The 19,505-nt window shown below is 47.7% G+C and overlaps 1 protein-coding gene across 1 annotated transcript; it reads left to right on the plus strand.

The window, feature by feature from the left end:
• The first annotated feature begins 5,189 nt into the window (after window positions 1–5,189).
• LOC141258402 (kinesin-like protein KIF3C) lies at window positions 5,190–7,284 on the plus strand. The gene has a single exon (XM_073673403.1). The coding sequence runs from the start codon at window positions 5,860–5,862 to the stop codon at window positions 7,282–7,284; it is 1,425 nt and encodes a 474-aa protein (XP_073529504.1). The 5' UTR covers window positions 5,190–5,859.
• The last annotated feature ends 12,221 nt before the right edge of the window (window positions 7,285–19,505 follow it).

Genomic DNA, 19,505 nt, shown 5'->3' on the forward strand with positions numbered 1-19,505 from the left:
GATGGACAGATACGGGCCAGGACAGGCAGATGGACAGATACGGGCCAGAACAGGCAGATGGACAGATACCGGCCAGGACAGGCAGATGGACAAATACGGGCCAGGACAGGCAGATGGACAGATACAGTACAGGACAGGCAGGTGGACAGATACAGTACAGGACAGGCAGATGGACAGATACGCGCCAGGACAGGCAGGTGGACAGATACGGGCCAGGACAGGCAGATGGACAGATACAGTACAGGACAGGCAGGTGGACAGATACAGTACAGGACAGACAGGTGGACAGATACGGGCCAGGACAGGCAGGTGGACAGATACAGTACAGGACAGGCAGGTGGACAGATACGGGCCAGGACAGGCAGATGGACAGATACAGTACAGGACAGGCAGATGGACAGATACAGTACAGGATAGGCAGATGGACAGATACGGGCCAGAACCGACAGATGGACAGATACGGGCCAGAACTGGCAGATGGACAGATACGGGCCAGGAAAGGCTGATGGACAGATAGAGGCCAGGACAGGCAGATGGACAGATACGGGCCAGGAAAGGCTGATGGACAGATAGAGGCCAGGACAGGCAGATGGACACATACGGGCCAGGACAGGCAGATGGACAGATACGGGCCAGGACAGGCAGGTGGACAGATACGGGCCAGGACAGGCAGATGGACAGATACGGGCCAGAACAGGCAAATGGACAGATACGGGCCAGGACAGGCAGATGGACAGATACCGGCCAGGACAGGCAGATGGACAGATATGGGCCAGGACAGGCAGGTGGACAGATACGGGCCAGGACAGGCAGATAGACAGATACGGGCCAGGACAGGCAGATGGACAGATACGGGCCAGGACAGGCAGGTGGACAGATACGGGCCAGGACAGGCAGATAGACAGATACGGGCCAGGACAGGCAGGTGGACAGATACGGGCCAGGACAGGCAGATGGACAGATACGGGCCAGGACAGGCAGAAACATTCAGGACAGGCAGATGGACAGATACGGGCCAGGACAGGCATATGGATAGATACGGGCCAGGACAGGCAGATAGACAGATACGGGCCAGGACAGGCAGATAGACAGATACGGGCCAGAACAGGCAGATGGACAGATACGGGCCAGGACAGGCAGATGGACAGATACGGGCCAGGACAGGCAGATGGACAGATACGGGCCAGAACAGGCAGAAACATTCAGGACAGGCAGATGGACAGATACGGGCCAGGACAGGCATATGGACAGATACGGGCCAGGACAGGCAGATGGGCAGATACGGGCCAGGACAGGCAGAAACATTCAGGACAGGCAGATGGACAGATACGGGCCAGAACAGGCAGATGGACAGATACGGGCCAGGACAGGCAGATGGAAAGATACGGGCCAGGACAGGCAGATGGACAGATACGGGCCAGGACAGGAAGATGGACAGATACGGGCCAGGACAGGCAGATGGACAGATACGGGCCAGAACAGGCAGATGGACAGATACGGGCCAGGACAGGCAGATGGACAGATACGGGCCAGGACAGGCAGAAACATTCAGGACAGGCAGATGGACAGATACGGGCCAGAACAGGCAGATGGACAGATACGGGCCAGGACAGGCAGATGGACAGATACGGGCCAGGACAGGCAGAAACATTCAGGACAGGCAGATGGACAGATACGGGCCAGAACAGGCAGAAACATTCAGGACAGGCAGATGGACAGATACGGGCCAGGACAGGCATATGGACAGATACGGGCCAGGACAGGCAGATAGACAGATACGGGCCAGGACAGGCAGATGGGCAGATACGGGCCAGGACAGGCAGAAACATTCAGGACAGGCAGATGGACAGATACGGGCCAGGACAGGCAGATGGACAGATACGGGCCAGGACAGGCAGATGGACAGATAGAGGCCAGGACAGGCAGATGGACAGATACGGGCCAGGACAGGCAGGTGGACAGATACAGTAAAGGACAGGCAGGAACATTCAGGACAGGCAGGGCTTCAGGCAGCTGTCCACCACAAATCCATTAAGCATCTTCTCGGTGACAAGGAAGCTCCATTCGTGCTGCTTCGGTGACGGCGGCATTCTGGGCAGATAACCTTAGTAATGGAGCAGACCGTCCAAGGGTCCTAGGAGAGGTCTCCATAGACCCCGAGCCACTAACCACATACTGTGCTCCACTATAGGACGGAATCATAGAGAAGCACTCAGTGGAGACCTTCATCATCTATCCTGAACCTTCTTCTCGCCTCCGTCACTTATCTTCAAAGCTACTTGAAAAAAACAAAAAATGTATCTCGATATGTCTGTAATATTGAGATTCATAGTTTGGTCTAAAGTTCTTGATGAACCTCAACTCCCAGGAAAGGTCAAATTGTGGGTTAGACTTTAACAACAATATTACACAATGTGAGCTCCACACTTTCTCTAAACTCTTCCTCAGCAGGGCCTGCCTTATAGATGGACAACCAGAGGGGGCAGCAGAGAGGCATAAAGTCCTGCACAGTGCTCAGAACAGGCTGCTATACAACAAGTCACCACCAGAGGGGGCAGTGCATAGTACTGTAATCATCCACCAGTGATCCAATCATCATTGTATCCAGCCATACATTATGCAGTCGCTCTGTAACGTTTTCTGCCATTGTTTCCGCCCCATCGCCTCTATTTTGTCCATCTTCTGTCTGGTTGATCACTATGACCCTCGCATGACCTTGTGCACACAATGCAGTCAGTTCACCGATGGCTCCTATGTCTCGATGTGATGGGTTTCGATGTGACCGTGTCTCCCTGTCTTCTGCCTTTTCATTATATTATTTTCTTTCTGGACTCGAACCCACGACCTCTATTATTGCAGGCAGCAGCTTCAGCTACGAGCCACAGGCTGCACTGATGAATATAGGAGACGTGTGTATACTAGAACCTGCATTGTTGGCTCCAAACCCTCAGGCAGATTATACAGATACATAGAGACACATCTGTACATAGCAGTGTATTTCTATATCCCTATATTCAAGAGGGAAAATAGAAATCAGACATTTTTCTTCCTATAAAAATTACTAAAAAAATAATGAAAAACAATTCCAAAAAATTTAATTTTTATACATTTTCCCCCATTGTTAATGTGTTTTTGGTGCAGATGTGAAGCCGAGATTTTAACACTTTCTTATTGGCACAGAAACACCTTTGATTCTGCGCTTAAAAAATGCAACAATTTTCTTTTTTCTATGAGTTTTTATCACATAGGAGCCAATAGAGAAAAAATGCTTCAATACCGCGGGGTTCAGCACAGAGGGCGGAGGTTTCATCAAATCCCATCCGCTTGGCATGGACGTGTTAGGCCGTGTTCACATAAAGTAAATGCTGCCTTTTTTCTGCTACTTTTTTTTGCACAGAAATTCTACTGTAACTGTCCAAGCAATGGCTAAAGACGCTGCTCCACATCGGCACCAAAAAAGGGGAAATTAGCATAAAAAAGCAGCAAAAATGCAATAATCAGAGAATACTGTTATTGTGCTGTTTGGTGCGGACGTCTGCAGAAAACAAAAAAACACAGTTTTAATGCAATGTGTGAACACTCTGTAAAACGCAATGTCATTCCCTACTCTCGCCACCAGGTGGCAGCGCTCACCACGCTCTATGACCTCCTGCTGAACAGCTGTGAAATCCCAGATTTTCCGCCTCGCTGCAGCCCCTCCGGCTGATCAGGATCGGACCGCCGAGTTTTAGAATCAGGATTATTTCTTCTTTATGTTTTTTACACCATTTTGTTTCTTCATTGAATATAAGAAGTAAATCGTATATATCTCCCCAGCTTATCAGAATGACATTATTGTGGCTGCCACTAGTGACCAATGTCCCCCCCTGCCCCCAATACGAGCGCACAAGACCGCCGTCACTGAGCAGCCCTATCAGTAGTAACAAGCGTGCGCCCCAGAGCTTGCACTCTATCACTGTACCCCAACACGCCATTTGTGCCCCATATTTGTGGTGTCATAATGCATTCAACAGATCTTACATTGTAACAAATAGAAATTGCAAAAAAAAAAAAAATGTAAAAAGAAAATTTTAAAAAATTCATGCTTTTACCTCCAACCTTTCTTTAAAAATATCATGTGTGTTGTTCCTCCACTTTTAAGAAAAACTTCATACTTTTTTTTCCTCCAACCGTCCCTTTAAGAAAAATGTTGTGCTTTTTTTCCCTTCAACTTTCTTCTAAGGAAAACCTCATGCCATTCCTTTAAAAAAAAAACATTTTTTTTTTCACTCCAACCATCCCTTTAATAAAAACTTCATGCAAATTTCCCTCCATCTGTCCCTTTAAGAAAAATGTCATGCTTTTATTTTTTTCTTCCAACATCCTTTTAAATACAACTTCATGCTTTTTTCTCTTCAACCCTTCTGTGTAGAGAAACTTTATGCTCTTTTCCTCCAACCGTCCCTTTAAGAAAAAAACTAATGCTTTTTCCCTCCAACATCCTTAAATATAAAGTTCATGCTTTTTTTCTCCATCAACCATCCCTTTAAGATAAACTTCATGCTTTTTTTCCCTCCAATAATTCCTTTAAAAATAATCATGCTTTTTTTCCCCTCCACCCGTCCCTTTAATAAAATCTTCATGCTTTTTTCCCCTCCACCCATCCCTTTAATAAATTCTTCATGCTTTTTTCTCTCCACCTGTCCCTTTAATAAAATCTTCATGATTTTTTCCCCTCCACCCGTCCCTTTAATAAAATCTTCATGCTCTTTTCCCATCTACCCATCCCTTTAAGAACACCGTTCTGCTTTTTCCCTGCAGCCATCCCTTTCCGATGAATTTCAGCTTTTATCCCTCCACCCGTAGAATTAATGTTAGTTTTCCCCCTACGCCCCTTTTAGAACTTCAAGCTTTGTCCTCTTCCTACAACCGTCCCTTTAGGACACCCTCTCCCAATGAGCGCACCCTCAGCACCGCTCCCCCGTCCGGTCTTGTTCACACAGGGAGCCTCGTCCTCCCCAACCATTAATTGCGCTGCGCAGCGAATACGTTTTTGCATTTTTTTTATTTCTGTATTAACCCCATCCATCCCCAGCGGTGCGGACGGCGCAGGGAGGACTACGTTGGCCGCTCACAATCAGACCGTCCATGTCATTGCATTAATATCCAGAGCTGCGCTCCTCGCCCCTGCGCCTGTGTGACGTTAACCGCTGGGTGACCGCTGCAGCACCATCCAGTGCAGCACACAAAGACTCTGCGTTTTCTATGGAGGCATCTGCCTGTCAGGACTATGGCCCCCAGAATTCCTATGCAGGATCATGTCCGCCCCCTGTGGGGCTGAGGTCATCCTCCGGGTGGGCAGGTTCTTGTGTTATCACTGCACAGTGGAGTCATCTCCCTCCTCCTTCTTCAGGGCAGAGCGGCAGTCCCAGCATCATTCCCAGGCTCCTCCCCGGACCCAGTCCCTGTTTTTCCCTGTCATTCTACAACAGACAGCGGCCGCACTGCAATGAATGAGGATCCATCGCTGGGAAGAGACTAGGCGTTTCCAGCTGCTGGTCGCCCAGGAGCATCAAAGAGGATCAGCCGCCAAATCTGTAAGTGACACCCGGACGCCCCACTCAGGTCCCAAACACCCGGCTGCATCCCCTCGGCATGTCATCTGGTGGGCGACCATGGGCAACGCACGTCTTGGTGATGGCACAGGGATGCTCCTCCGAGATCATTGTGCTCGTTAAATCTGAGGAGAGAAGGTGAAGAAGAAGAAGAACAAGAGGAGGATCCACCGATGACCGGCAGCCGTGTCTGAGGACATTTCTACGTCTTCCTTGAAATAAACAATCTGATCATAAGGAGACACAAGAAGGGAGGGGAGGCAAGATGTGCAGCAAGACCAAGAGCAGCGAGGCCCTCAAGGTGGTGGTCAGATGCCGCCCCATCAGCAGGAAAGAAGAGGGGGCCGGCTACGACAGGATAGTGTCCATGGATGTCAAATTGGGGCAAGTGACCATCCGGAATCCCAGGGTGAATCCCGGGGAGCTGCCAAAGACATTCACCTTCGATGCTGTGTACGATGCCAGCTCCAAGCAGGCAGACTTGTATGATGAGACTGTGAGGCCCCTCATCGATTCCGTCTTACAAGGGTTCAATGGAACCATATTTGCCTATGGACAGACGGGCACGGGCAAGACCTACACCATGCAAGGTCTGTGGGTAGAGACTGATAAAAGAGGTGTCATCCCCAACTCGTTCGACCATATTTTCACACACATCTCCCGCTCCCAAAACCAACAGTATTTGGTGAGGGCATCCTACTTGGAGATCTACCAGGAGGAAATCCGGGACTTGTTGTGTAAGGACCAGACCAAGAAGCTGGAACTGAAGGAGAATCCCGAGAGCGGCGTCTACATCAAGGACCTGTCATCGTTTGTGACCAAAAACGTTAAGGAAATTGAACACGTCATGAATTTGGGGAACCAGTCCCGGTCGGTGGCCTGCACCAACATGAATGAGTACAGCTCTCGGTCACACACCATTTTTGTTATAACCATAGAGTGCAGCGAGGTGGGGGTGGATGGCGAGGAACACATACGAGTGGGCAAACTCAACCTGGTGGACTTGGCCGGCAGCGAGCGACAAAGCAAAACCGGAGTAAATGGAGAAAGACCCAAGGAGGCTTCGAAAATTAATCTCTCTCTGTCGGCACTGGGCAACGTAATATCGGCACTGGTAGACGGTAGGAGCACCCACATCCCATACAGAGACTCCAAACTGACCCGCTTACTGCAGGACTCACTGGGGGGCAATGCCAAAACCATCATGGTTGCCACCTTGGGCCCAGCGTCTCATCACTACGATGAGACCTTGTCCACTCTCAGGTTTGCCAACAGGGCTAAGAACATCAAAAACAAACCAAGAATCAACGAGGATCCCAAAGACACCCTACTGAGGGAATTCCAAGAAGAAATCGCCCGGCTGAAGGCCCAACTGGAGAAGAAGGGGATGCTGAGCAAGAAACGGAGGAGGAACAGTCGCAGGAAGAAATCGCTGGACGGGGACAACGTGCCGGAGACGGAGCCCGAGGAGGACAACGACGAGAACCTCATCGAGAAGAATGTAGGGAATTACTTGAAGGAGCAAGCAGAGAGACTGGAGCAGGAGAAGGCCGCCATACAGGACGACCACAGTCTGATGGCGGAAGAGAAGCTCAAACTAATCGAAGAGAAGGAGAAGATGATGGAAGACTTGACCAAGGAGCAGAAAGCCACCGAGCTCCTAGCAGTGAAGTTCAAGGTAATTCTCTAAAATTCTGTTTTTAAATTGTTGTCCAGGCTTAGGAAACATGGCAGCTCTCTTCCAGAGACAGCGCCACACCTATCCATAGGCCATGTCTGGTATTACAGCTGAGCTTCTAGGTGCGGTTAGATTTTTTTTTGCTAGAAATCAGCCATATTTTTTGGTAATTAAAGGATTTCTGCCTTTAAAATCTGAAAATGAACGATGGGTGATGACTGGTAGGAAAGCTGGGTGATTACATGTATGGCCGCCTTGTGGCCCCCGACAGATATGGGGTCCGGACTGGAGGACAGCTGTGTGACAACCTCTCTAGGGGGGGGGGTCACCCGGTTTTTCAGGCGGAGTAGAGGTTGATGACAGCTCAGTTTTGGGGGGGGGGGGACATCGTGAACCGGTCGTTGAGTTGAAGTGATGACACCAATGTATTGACGATGTCGTAGGGAGATGTTGTACTTAACCCTTTAATGACCGGCGTTTGTACGGTTATGAAGAACCTATAAGCGTTTGCCACGTCGGTTAACCCGTCTCAATGTGACAAGTCTAGAATTAACCCTTCCGTGTCCATGCCCGCTGCTCATCTCCCCGCCCGTGCTCACGTCATGTTCACCTGTACAGGTCCCTCCTGAGCTTCTTCCCTGGAGACCTCTTACTCACGGACTTATTACAGCCCCGCATCTTGTGAGGAGGGTGGGGGGGCTGTAATAAATCTCCCAGAGAGGAGCAGGGGGTCTTCAGGTGGAGGCAGATCATTCCCATCCTCCATCAGATGTTGAATATCGGACCTACTCTCCAACGTAGGACATCCACTAGGACACGGACTCTGTACCACGTTCAGGATCCTGCAAGGACATTGCAGACTTCAGGACAGTGTCAGGAAGCTGCAATAAAGCAAAACTATAAAAGTAGTAAAGTAGAAGCGTGACTTCCGGCAGCTCATCCCTCAACTCTGCAGATGTGAGATATGGCGGACAGTATCTGGTGTCCGGGTGGATGAGGTCATAATCATACAGTGATTGAGGAGCTGCCAGCTGGAGCCCGTCCTGTCCTGGCTCCCGGCACAAGTGATAATCACTGGATGATCTCATGTTGACATGAACATCTGGAAGCAGTGTAAAGACTGACATTATATGCACGTGGTGCTGTGTACACAAGATATTGCTAGATATAGGGTCCATGCCACGTCTGAGGGTTCAAACCTTGTTATATGTCACCGAGGACTCCGCAGGATCTCCAGAATCCAGATAATACTTATCTTGTACTCCAGAGCTGCACTCACTATTCTGCTGGTGCAGTCACTCTGTACATACATTACATTACTGATCCAGAGTTACATCCTGTATTATACTCCAGAGCTGTACTCACTATTCTGCTGGTGCAGTCTCTGTGTACATACATTACATTACTGATCCTGAGTTACCTCCTGTATTATACTCCAGAGCTGTACTCACTGTTCTGCTGGTGCAGTCTCTGTGTACATACATTACATTACTGATCCTGAGTTACATCCTGTATTATACTCCAGAGCTGCACTCACTATTCTGCTGGTGCAGTCACTGTGTACATACATTACTGACCCTGAGTTACATCCTGTATTATACTCCAGAGCTGCACTCACTATTCTGCTGGTGCAGTCTCTGTGTACATACATTACATTACTGATCCTGAGTTACATCCTGTATTATACTCCAGAGCTGCACTCACTATTCTGCAGGTGCAGTCACTGTGTATATACATTACATTACTGATCCTGAGTTACATCCTGTATTATACTCCAGAGCTGCACTCACTATTCTTCTGGTGCAGTCACTGTGTACATACATTACATTACTGATCCTGAGTTACATCCTGTATTATACTCCAGAGCTGCACTCACTATTCTGCTGGTGCAGTCACTGTGTACATACATTACATTACTGATCCTGAGTTAGCTCCTGTATTATACTCCAGAGCTGCACTCACTATTCTGCTGGTGCAGTCACTGTGTACATACATTACATTACTGACCCCGAGTTACATCCTGTATTATACTCCAGAGCTGCACTCACTATTCTGCTGGTGCAGTCACTGTGTACATACATTACATTACTGATCCGGAGTTACCTCCTGTATTATACTCCAGAGCTGCACTCACTATTCTGCTGGTGCAGTCACTGTGTACATACATTACATTACTGATCCTGAGTTACATCCTGTATTATACTCCAGAGCTGCACTCACTATTCTGCTGGTGCAGTCACTGTGTACATACATTACATTACTGACCCCGAGTTACATCCTGTATTATACTCCAGAGCTGCACTCACTATTCTGCTGGTGCAGTCACTGTGTACATACATTACATTACTGATCCTGAGTTACATCCTGTATTATACTCCAGAGCTGCACTCACTATTCTGTTGGTGCAGTCACTGTGTACATACATTACATTACTGATCCTGAGTTACATCCTGTATTATACTCCAGAGCTGCACTCACTATTCTGCTGGTGCAGTCACTGTGTACATACATTACATTACTGATCCTGAGTTACATCCTGTATTATACTCCAGAGCTGCACTCACTATTCTGCTGGTGCAGTCACTGTGTACATACATTACATTACTGATCCTGAGTTACATCCTGTATTATACTCCAGAGCTGCACTCACTATTCTGCTGGTGCAGTCACTGTGTACATTACATTACTGATCCTGAGTTACATCCTGTATTATACCCCAGAGCTGCACTCACTATTCTTCTGGTGCAGTCACTGTGTACATACATTACATTACTGATCCTGAGTTACATCCTGTATTATACTCGAGAGCTGCACTCACTATTCTGCTGGTGCAGTCACTGTGTATATACATTACATTACTGATCCTGAGTTACATCCTGTATTGTACTCCAGAGCTGCACTCACTATTCTGGTGGTGCAGTCACTGTGTATATACATTACATTACGGATCCTGAGTTACATCCTGTATTATACTCCAGAGCTGCACTCACTATTCTGCTGGTGCAGTCACTGTGTACATACATTACTGATTCTGAGTTACATCCTGTATTATACTCCAGAGCTGCACTCACTATTCTGCTGGTGCAGTCACTGTGTACATTACATTACTGATCCTGAGTTACATCCTGTATTATACTCCAGAGCTGCACTCACTATTCTGCTGGTGGAGTCACTGTATACATACATTACTGATCCTGAGTTACATCCTGTATTGTACTCCAGAGCTGCACTCACTATTCTGCTGGTGCAGTCACTGTGTACATACATTACATTACTGATCCTGAGTTACATCCTGTATTATACTCCAGAGCTGCACTCACTATTCTGCTGGTGCAGTCACTGTGTACATTACATTACTGATCCTGAGTTACATCCTGTATTATACTCCAGAGCTGCACTCACTATTCTGCTGGTGCAGTCACTGTGTACATACATACATTACTGATCCTGAGTTACCTCCTGTATTATACTCCAGAGCTGCACTCACTATTCTGCTGGTGCAGTCACTGTGTACATACATTACATTACTGATCCTGAGTTACCTCCTGTATTATACTCCAGAGCTGCACTCACTATTCTGCTCGTGCAGTCACTGTGTACATACATTACATTACTGATCCCGAGTTACATCCTGTATTATACTGCAGAGCTGCACTCACTATTCTGCTGGTGCAGTCACTGTGTACATACATTACATTACTGATCCTGAGTTACCTCCTGTATTATACTCCAGAGCTGCACTCACTATTCTGCTGGTGCAGTCACTGTGCACATACATTACATTACTGATCCTGAGTTACCTCCTGTATTATACTCCAGAGCTGCACTCACTATTCTGCTGGTGCAGTCACTGTGTACATACATTACATTACTGATCCTGAGTTACATCCTGTATTATACTCCAGAGCTGCACTCACTATTCTGCTGGTGCAGTCACTGTGTACATACATTACTGATCCTGAGTTACCTCCTGTATTATACTCCAGAGCTGCACTCACTATTCTGCTGGTGCAGTCACTGTGTACATACATTACTGATCATGAGTTACCTCCTGTATTATACTCCAGAGCTGCACTCACTATTCTGCTGGTGCAGTCACTGTGTACATACATTACATTACTGATCCTGAGTTACATCCTGTATTATACTCCAGAGCTGCACTCACTATTCTGCTGGTGCAGTCACTGTGTACATACATTACTGATCCTGAGTTACCTCCTGTATTATACTCCAGAGCTGCACTCACTATTCTGCTGGTGCAGTCACTGTGTACATACATTACATTACTGATCCTGAGTTACATCCTGTATTATACTCCAGAGCTGCACTCACTATTCTGCTGGTGCAGTCACTGTGTACATACATTACATTACTGATCCTGAGTTACATCCTGTATTATACTCCAGAGCTGCACTCACTATTCTGCTGGTGGAATTATTCTGTAGATAAATTAGTTATCCTGTATCTTTGTCATTAGCAGTGTTATGGGGGAATCTATGGTTGGCATTGTTATGGAAACATCTGTGTTTGGTAGTGATATGAAGACCTCCTTGATTGGACGTAATATGGAGACCTGCTTGGTTTGCAGTGATTTGGAGACCCCCTTGTTTGGCAGTGATATAATGACCTTCTTGGTTGGAAGTGATATGGAGACCTCTTTGATTGGCAGTGATATTAAAACATACTTGGTTGGCAGTGATATGGAGTTTTCTGTGATTGGCAGCGACACGGAGACCTCCTTGGTTTGCAGTGATATGGAGAACTCCTTGGTTGGCAGCGATATGAAGACGTCCTTTGTTGGCAGTGATATGGAGACCTCCTTGTTTGGCAGTGATATGAAGACCTTCTTGGTTGGCAGTAGTATAGAGACCTCCTTGGTTGTCAGCGATACAGAGACCTCCTTGGTTGGCAGTGATATGAAATTGTCTTTGGTTGGCAGTGATATGGAGACCTCCTTGGTTGTCAGTGACATGAAGACCTCCTTAGTTGGCAGCGACATGGAGACTTCCCTGTTTGGCAGTGATATGGAGACCTCTTTGTTTGGCAGTGATACGGAGAACTCTTTGGTTGGTAGTGATATGGAGAACTCCGTGGTTTGCAGTAATGTGGAGACCTCCTTGGCAGTGATATGGAGACCTCCTTGTTTGCAAGTGATATGAAATGGTCTTTGGTTGGCAGTGATGTGGAGACCTCCTTGGTTGGCAGTGATGTGGAGACCTCCTTGCTTGGCAGTGATATGGAGACCTCCTTGCTTGGCAGTGATATGGAGACCTCCGTTGTTGGCAGTGATATGGAGACCTCTTTGGTTGGCAGTGATATGGAGACCTCCTTGGTTGGCAGTGATGTGGAGACCTCCTTGGTTGGCAGTGATATTGAGACCTCCTTGGTTAGCAGTGATATGGAGACCTCCTTGGTTAGCAGTGATATGAAATTGACTTTGATTGGCAGTGATGTGGACACCTCCTTTGTTGGCAGTTATATGGAGTTTTCTTTGGTTGGCAGTGACATGGAGATCTTCTTGGTTGGCAGCAATATTAAGACCTCCTTGTTTAGCAGTGATGTTGAGACCTCCTTGTTTAGCAGTGATACAGAGACCTTCTTAATAGTCAGTGATATGGAGACCTCCTTGGTTGCCAGTGACATGGAGACCTTCTTGGATGTCAGTGACATGGAGACCTCCTTGGTTGGCAGCGACATGGAGACCTTCTTGTTTGGCAGTAATATGAAGACCTCTCTGTTTGGCAGTGATATGGAGAACTCCTTGTTTAACAGTGCTATGAAGACCGCCTCATTTGGCAGTGATATGGAGACCTCTTTGTTTGGCAGTGATATGGAGAACTCTTTGGTTGGTAGCGTTGTGGAGAACTCCTTGGTTGGCAGTGATGTGGAGACCTCCTTAGTTGGCAGTGATATGGAGACCTCCTTGGTTGGCAGTGATTTGAAACTGTCTTTGGTTGGCAGTGATGTGGAGACCTCCTTGGTTGGCAGTGATGTGGAGACCTCCTTGGTTGGCAGTGATATGGAGACCTCCTTGGTTGGCAGTGATATGGAGACCTCCTTGGTTGGCAGTGATATGGAGACCTCCTTGGTTGTCAGTGATACAGAGACCTTCTTAATAGTCAGTGATATGGAGACCTCCTTGGTTGCCAGTGACATGGAGACCTCCTTGGATGTCAGTGACATGGAGACCTCCTTGGTTGGCAGCGACATGGAGACCTCCTTGGTTGGCAGCGACATGGAGACCTCCTTGTTTAACAGTGATATGGAGACCTCCTTGTTTGGCAGTGATTTGGAGACCTTCTTGGTTGGCAGTGATATGAAGACCTCCTAGTTTGGCAGTGATATGGAGACCTCCTTATTTGGCAGTGATTTGGAGACCTCCTTGGTTGGCAGTGATATGGAGAACTCTTTGGTTGGTAGAGTTATGGAGAACTCCTTGGTTGGCAGTGATGTGGAGACCTCCTTGGTTGGCAGTGATATGGAGACCTCCTTGGTTGGCAGTGACATGGAGACCTTCTTGGATGTCAGTGACATGGAGACCTGCTTGGTTGGCAGTGATATGGAGACCTCCTTGTTTAACAGTGATATGGAGACTTCCTTGTTTGGCAGTGATTTGGAGACCTTCTTGGTTGGCAGTGATATGAAGACCTCCTTGTTTGGCAGTGATATGGAGACCTCTTTGTTTGGCAGTAATATGGAGAACTCTTTGGTTGGTAGTTATGGAGAACTCCTTGGTTGGCAGTGATGTGGAGACCTCCTTGTTTGGCAGTGATATGGAGACCTACTTGGTTGGCAGTGATATGGAGAAATCTTTGGTTGGCAGTGATATGGAGACCTCCTTGGTTCGCAGTGATATGGAGACCTCCTTGGTTGGCAGTGATATGGAGACCTCCTTGGTTGGCAGTGATATGGAGACCTCCTTGGTTGGTAGTTATGGAGACCTCTTTGTTTGGCAGTGATATGGAGAACTCTTTGGTTGGCAGTGATATGGAGAACTCTTTGGTTGGCAGTGATATGGAGAACTCTTTGGTTGGCAGTGATGTGGAGACCTCCTTGGTTGGCAGCGACATGGAGACCTCCTTGGTTGGCAGCGACATGGAGACCTCCTTGTTTAACAGTGATATGGAGACCTCCTTGTTTGGCAGTGATTTGGAGACCTTCTTGGTTGGCAGTGATATGAAGACCTCCTAGTTTGGCAGTGATATGGAGACCTCCTTGTTTGGCAGTGATTTGGAGACCTCCTTGTTTGGCAGTGATATTGAGAACTCTTTGGTTGGTAGAGTTATGGAGAACTCCTTGGTTGGCAGTGATGTGGAGACCTCCTTGGTTGGCAGTGATATGGAGACCTCTTTGGTTGGCAGTGACATGGAGACCTTCTTGGATGTCAGTGACATGGAGACCTGCTTGGTTGGCAGTGATATGGAGACCTCCTTGTTTAACAGTGATATGGAGACCTCCTTGTTTGGCAGTGATTTGGAGACCTTCTTGGTTGGCAGTGATATGAAGACCTCCTTGTTTGGCAGTGATATGGAGACCTCTTTGTTTGGCAGTGATATGGAGAACTCTTTGGTTGGTAGTTATGGAGAACTCCTTGGTTGGCAGTGATGTGGAGACCTCCTTGTTTGGCAGTGATATGGAGACCTCCTTGGTTGGCAGTGATATGGAGAAATCTTTGGTTGGCAGTGATATGGAGACCTCCTTGGTTGGCAGTGATATGGAGACCTCCTTGGTTGCCAGTGACATGGAGACCTTCTTGGATGTCAGTGACATGGAGACCTCCTTGGTTGGCAGCGACATGGAGACCTTCTTGTTTGGCAGTAATATGAAGACCTCTCTGTTTGGCAGTGATATGGAGAACTCCTTGTTTAACAGTGCTATGAAGACCGCCTCATTTGGCAGTGATATGGAGACCTCTTTGTTTGGCAGTGATATGGAGAACTCTTTGGTTGGTAGCGTTGTGGAGAACTCCTTGGTTGGCAGTGATGTGGAGACCTCCTTGGTTGGCAGTGATATGGGGACCCCTTGGCAGTGGTATGTAGACCTCCTTGGTTGACAGTGATTTGAAACTGTCTTTGGTTGGCAGTGATGTGGAGACCTCCTTGGTTGGCAGTGATATGGAGACCTCCTTGGTTGGCAGTGATATGGAGACCTCCTTGGTTGGCAGTGATATGGAGACCTCCTTGGTTGTCAGTGATACAGAGACCTTCTTAATAGTCAGTGATATGGAGACCTCCTTGGTTGCCAGTGACATGGAGACCTCCTTGGATGTCAGTGACATGGAGACCTCCTTGGTTGGCAGCAAAATGGAGACCTCCTTGGTTGGCAGCAACATGGAGACCTCCTTGTTTAACAGTGATATGGAGACCTCCTTGTTTGGCAGTGATTTGGAGACCTTCTTGGTTGGCAGTGATATGAAGACCTCCTAGTTTGGCAGTGATATGGAGACCTCCTTGTTTGGCAGTGATTTGGAGACCTCCTTGGTTGGCAGTGATATGGAGAACTCTTTGGTTGGTAGAGTTATGGAGAACTCCTTGGTTGGCAGTGATGTGGAGACCTCCTTGGTTGGCAGTGATGTGGAGACCTCCTTGGTTGGCAGTGACATGGAGACCTTCTTGGATGTCAGTGACATGGAGACCTGCTTGGTTGGCAGTGATATGGAGACCTCCTTGTTTAACAGTGATATGGAGACTTCCTTGTTTGGCAGTGATTTGGAGACCTTCTTGGTTGGCAGTGATATGAAGACCCCCTTGTTTGGCAGTGATATGGAGACCTCTTTGTTTGGCAGTAATATGGAGAACTCTTTGGTTGGTAGTTATGGAGAACTCCTTGGTTGGCAGTGATGTGGAGACCTCCTTGTTTGGCAGTGATATGGAGACCTCCTTGGTTGGCAGTGATATGGAGAAATCTTTGGTTGGCAGTGATATGGAGACCTCCTTGGTTGGCAGTGATATGGAGACCTCCTTGGTTGGCAGTGATATGGAGACCTCCTTGGTTGGCAGTGATATGGAGACCTCCTTGGTTGGCAGTGATATGGAGACCTCCTTGGTTGGTAGTTATGGAGACCTCTTTGTTTGGCAGTGATATGGAGAACTCTTTGGTTGGCAGTGATATGGAGAACTCTTTGGTTGGCAGTGATATGGAGAACTCTTTGGTTGGCAGTGATGTGGAGACCTCCTTGGTTGGCAGCGACATGGAGACCTCCTTGGTTGGCAGCGACATGGAGACCTCCTTGTTTAACAGTGATATGGAGACCTCCTTGTTTGGCAGTGATTTGGAGACCTTCTTGGTTGGCAGTGATATGAAGACCTCCTAGTTTGGCAGTGATATGGAGACCTCCTTGTTTGGCAGTGATTTGGAGACCTCCTTGGTTGGCAGTGATATTGAGAACTCTTTGGTTGGTAGAGTTATGTAGAACTCCTTGGTTGGCAGTGATGTGGAGACCTCCTTGGTTGGCAGTGATATGGAGACCTCCTTGGTTGGCAGTGACATGGAGACCTTCTTGGATGTCAGTGACATGGAGACCTGCTTGGTTGGCAGTGATATGGAGACCTCCTTGTTTAACAGTGATATGGAGACCTCCTTGTTTGGCAGTGATTTGGAGACCTTCTTGGATGGCAGTGATATGAAGACCTCCTTGTTTGGCAGTGATATGGAGACCTCTTTGTTTGGCAGTGATATGGAGAACTCTTTGGTTGGTAGTTATGGAGAACTCCTTGGTTGGCAGTGATGTGGAGACCTCCTTGGTTGGCAGTGATATGGAGACCTCCTTGGTTGGCAGTGATATGGAGAAATCTTTGGTTGGCAGTGATATGGAGACCTCCTTGGTTGGCAGTGATATGGAGACCTCCTTGGTTGGCAGTGATATGGAGACTTCCTTGGTTGGCAGTGATATGGAGACCTCCTTGGTTGGTAGTTATGGAGACCTCTTTGTTTGGCAGTGATATGGAGAACTCTTTGGTTGGCAGTGATATGGAGAACTCTTTGGTTGGCAGTGATATGGAGAACTCTTTGGTTGGCAGTGATGTGGAAACCTCCTTGGTTGGCAGCGACATGGAGACCTCCTTGGTTGGCAGCGACATGGAGACCTCCTTGTTTAACAGTGATATGGAGACCTCCTTGTTTGGCAGTGATTTGGAGACCTTCTTGGTTGGCAGTGATATGAAGACCTCCTAGTTTGGCAGTGATATGGAGACCTCCTTGTTTGGCAGTGATTTGGAGACCTCCTTGTTTGGCAGTGATATTGAGAACTCTTTGGTTGGTAGAGTTATGGAGAACTCCTTGGTTGGCAGTGATGTGGAGACCTCCTTGGTTGGCAGTGATATGGAGACCTCCTTGGTTGGCAGTGACATGGAGACCTTCTTGGATGTCAGTGACATGGAGACCTGCTTGGTTGGCAGTGATATGGAGACCTCCTTGTTTAACAGTGATATGGAGACCTCCTTGTTTGGCAGTGATTTGGAGACCTTCTTGGTTGGCAGTGATATGAAGACCTCCTTGTTTGGCAGTGATATGGAGACCTCTTTGTTTGGCAGTGATATGGAGAACTCTTTGGTTGGTAGTTATGGAGAACTCCTTGGTTGGCAGTGATGTGGAGACCTCCTTGTTTGGCAGTGATATGGAGACCTCCTTGGTTGGCAGTGATATGGAGAAATCTTTGGTTGGCAGTGATATGGAGACCTCCTTGGTTGGCAGTGATATGGAGACCTCCTTGGTTGGCAGTGATATGGAGACCTCCTTGGTTGCCAGTGACATGGAGACCTTCTTGGATGTCAGTGACATGGAGACCTCCTTGGTTGGCAGCGACATGGAGACCTTCTTGTTTGGCAGTAATATGAAGACCTCTCTGTTTGGCAGTGATATGGAGAGCTCCTTGTTTAACAGTGCTATGAAGACCGCCTCATTTGGCAGTGATATGGAGACCTCTTTGTTTGGCAGTGATATGGAGAACTCTTTGGTTGGTAGCGTTGTGGAGAACTCCTTGGTTGGCAGTGATGTGGAGACCTCCTTAGTTGGCAGTGATATGGAGACCTCCTTGGTTGGCAGTGATATGGAGCACTCCTTGGTTGGCAATGATATGGAGACCTTCTTGGTTGGCAGTGATATGGAGACCTTCTTGGTTGGCAGTGATATGGAGACCTTCTTGGTTGGCAGTGGTTTGGAGACATCCTTGGTTGGCAATGTTAGTGTGATAATCACGTTGCACTGTCCTGCCAGGCAATTCATGGCTTGTGCCCCCTGTATTTCCTCTATGGGTATATGCCAGATTTGGGTATTGTAGATCGGGATGATATGATCCATTCTGCAGTAAGTTTCCGGTCCCTGGACAGTTCGGACCTTTTCTCTATATCTGATTTTCATCTTCTCTACAACTGCTCCTTGCCCGCTGGCATACTTAGCTATAGGCAGTGCGCCAGTGCTGAGCTTCTGTTCAGGGGCCAAGAGGTTGCCCAAAGTGTGGGAGAAATATGACCAATGTGCCCTGACAAAGAGCCGACTGATGACAGCACAAGCCCCCAGTGTCTGCCATCAGGACAGTAAATGCCATCCGCCTGATGTAATCCCCGGGACATGGATGGCATTAATAGACGGGAGAGCGGAGCGGTATATTATCTATATATGTCAGTAATAACCTCTGATACACTGCACAGTGTGGGCCCCGGGGTGTCACCGTGTACCGTGCGGGGCCACGTCTGTGATATTACCTGAGACTATATCCTACAGTGGATAATGCAGTGTGCACGACGTCTTATCCGGGATCGTACATTGTTCACTGCAGTTTATGGGATAGTAACCAATGTACAGCCTGGATATAATCCCTAGATTGTACAATGCAGTGTCCTGGATATAATCCCTAGATTGCACAATGCAGTGTCCTGGATATAATCCCTAGATTGCACAATGCAGTGTCCTGGAGATAATCCCTAGATTGTACAATGCAGTGTCCTGGAGATAATCCCTAGATTGTACAATGCAGTGTCCTGGATATAATCCCTAGATTGTACAATGCAGTGTCCTGGATATAATCCCTAGATTGCACAATGCAGTGTCCTGGATATAATCCCTAGATTGCACAATGCAGTGTCCTGGAGATAATCCCTAGATTGTACAATGCAGTGTCCTGGAGATAATCCCTAGATTGTACAATGCAGTGTCCTGGATATAATCCCTAGATTGTACAATGCAGTGTCTTGGATATAATCCCTAGATTGTACAATGCAGTGTCCTGGATATAA

This window comes from Phyllobates terribilis, unplaced genomic scaffold, assembly GCF_046119375.1.
Source record: "Phyllobates terribilis strain yellow unplaced genomic scaffold, ASM4611937v1 Scaffold_3__8_contigs__length_932513732, whole genome shotgun sequence".
Lineage (NCBI taxonomy): Eukaryota > Metazoa > Chordata > Amphibia > Anura > Dendrobatidae > Phyllobates > Phyllobates terribilis.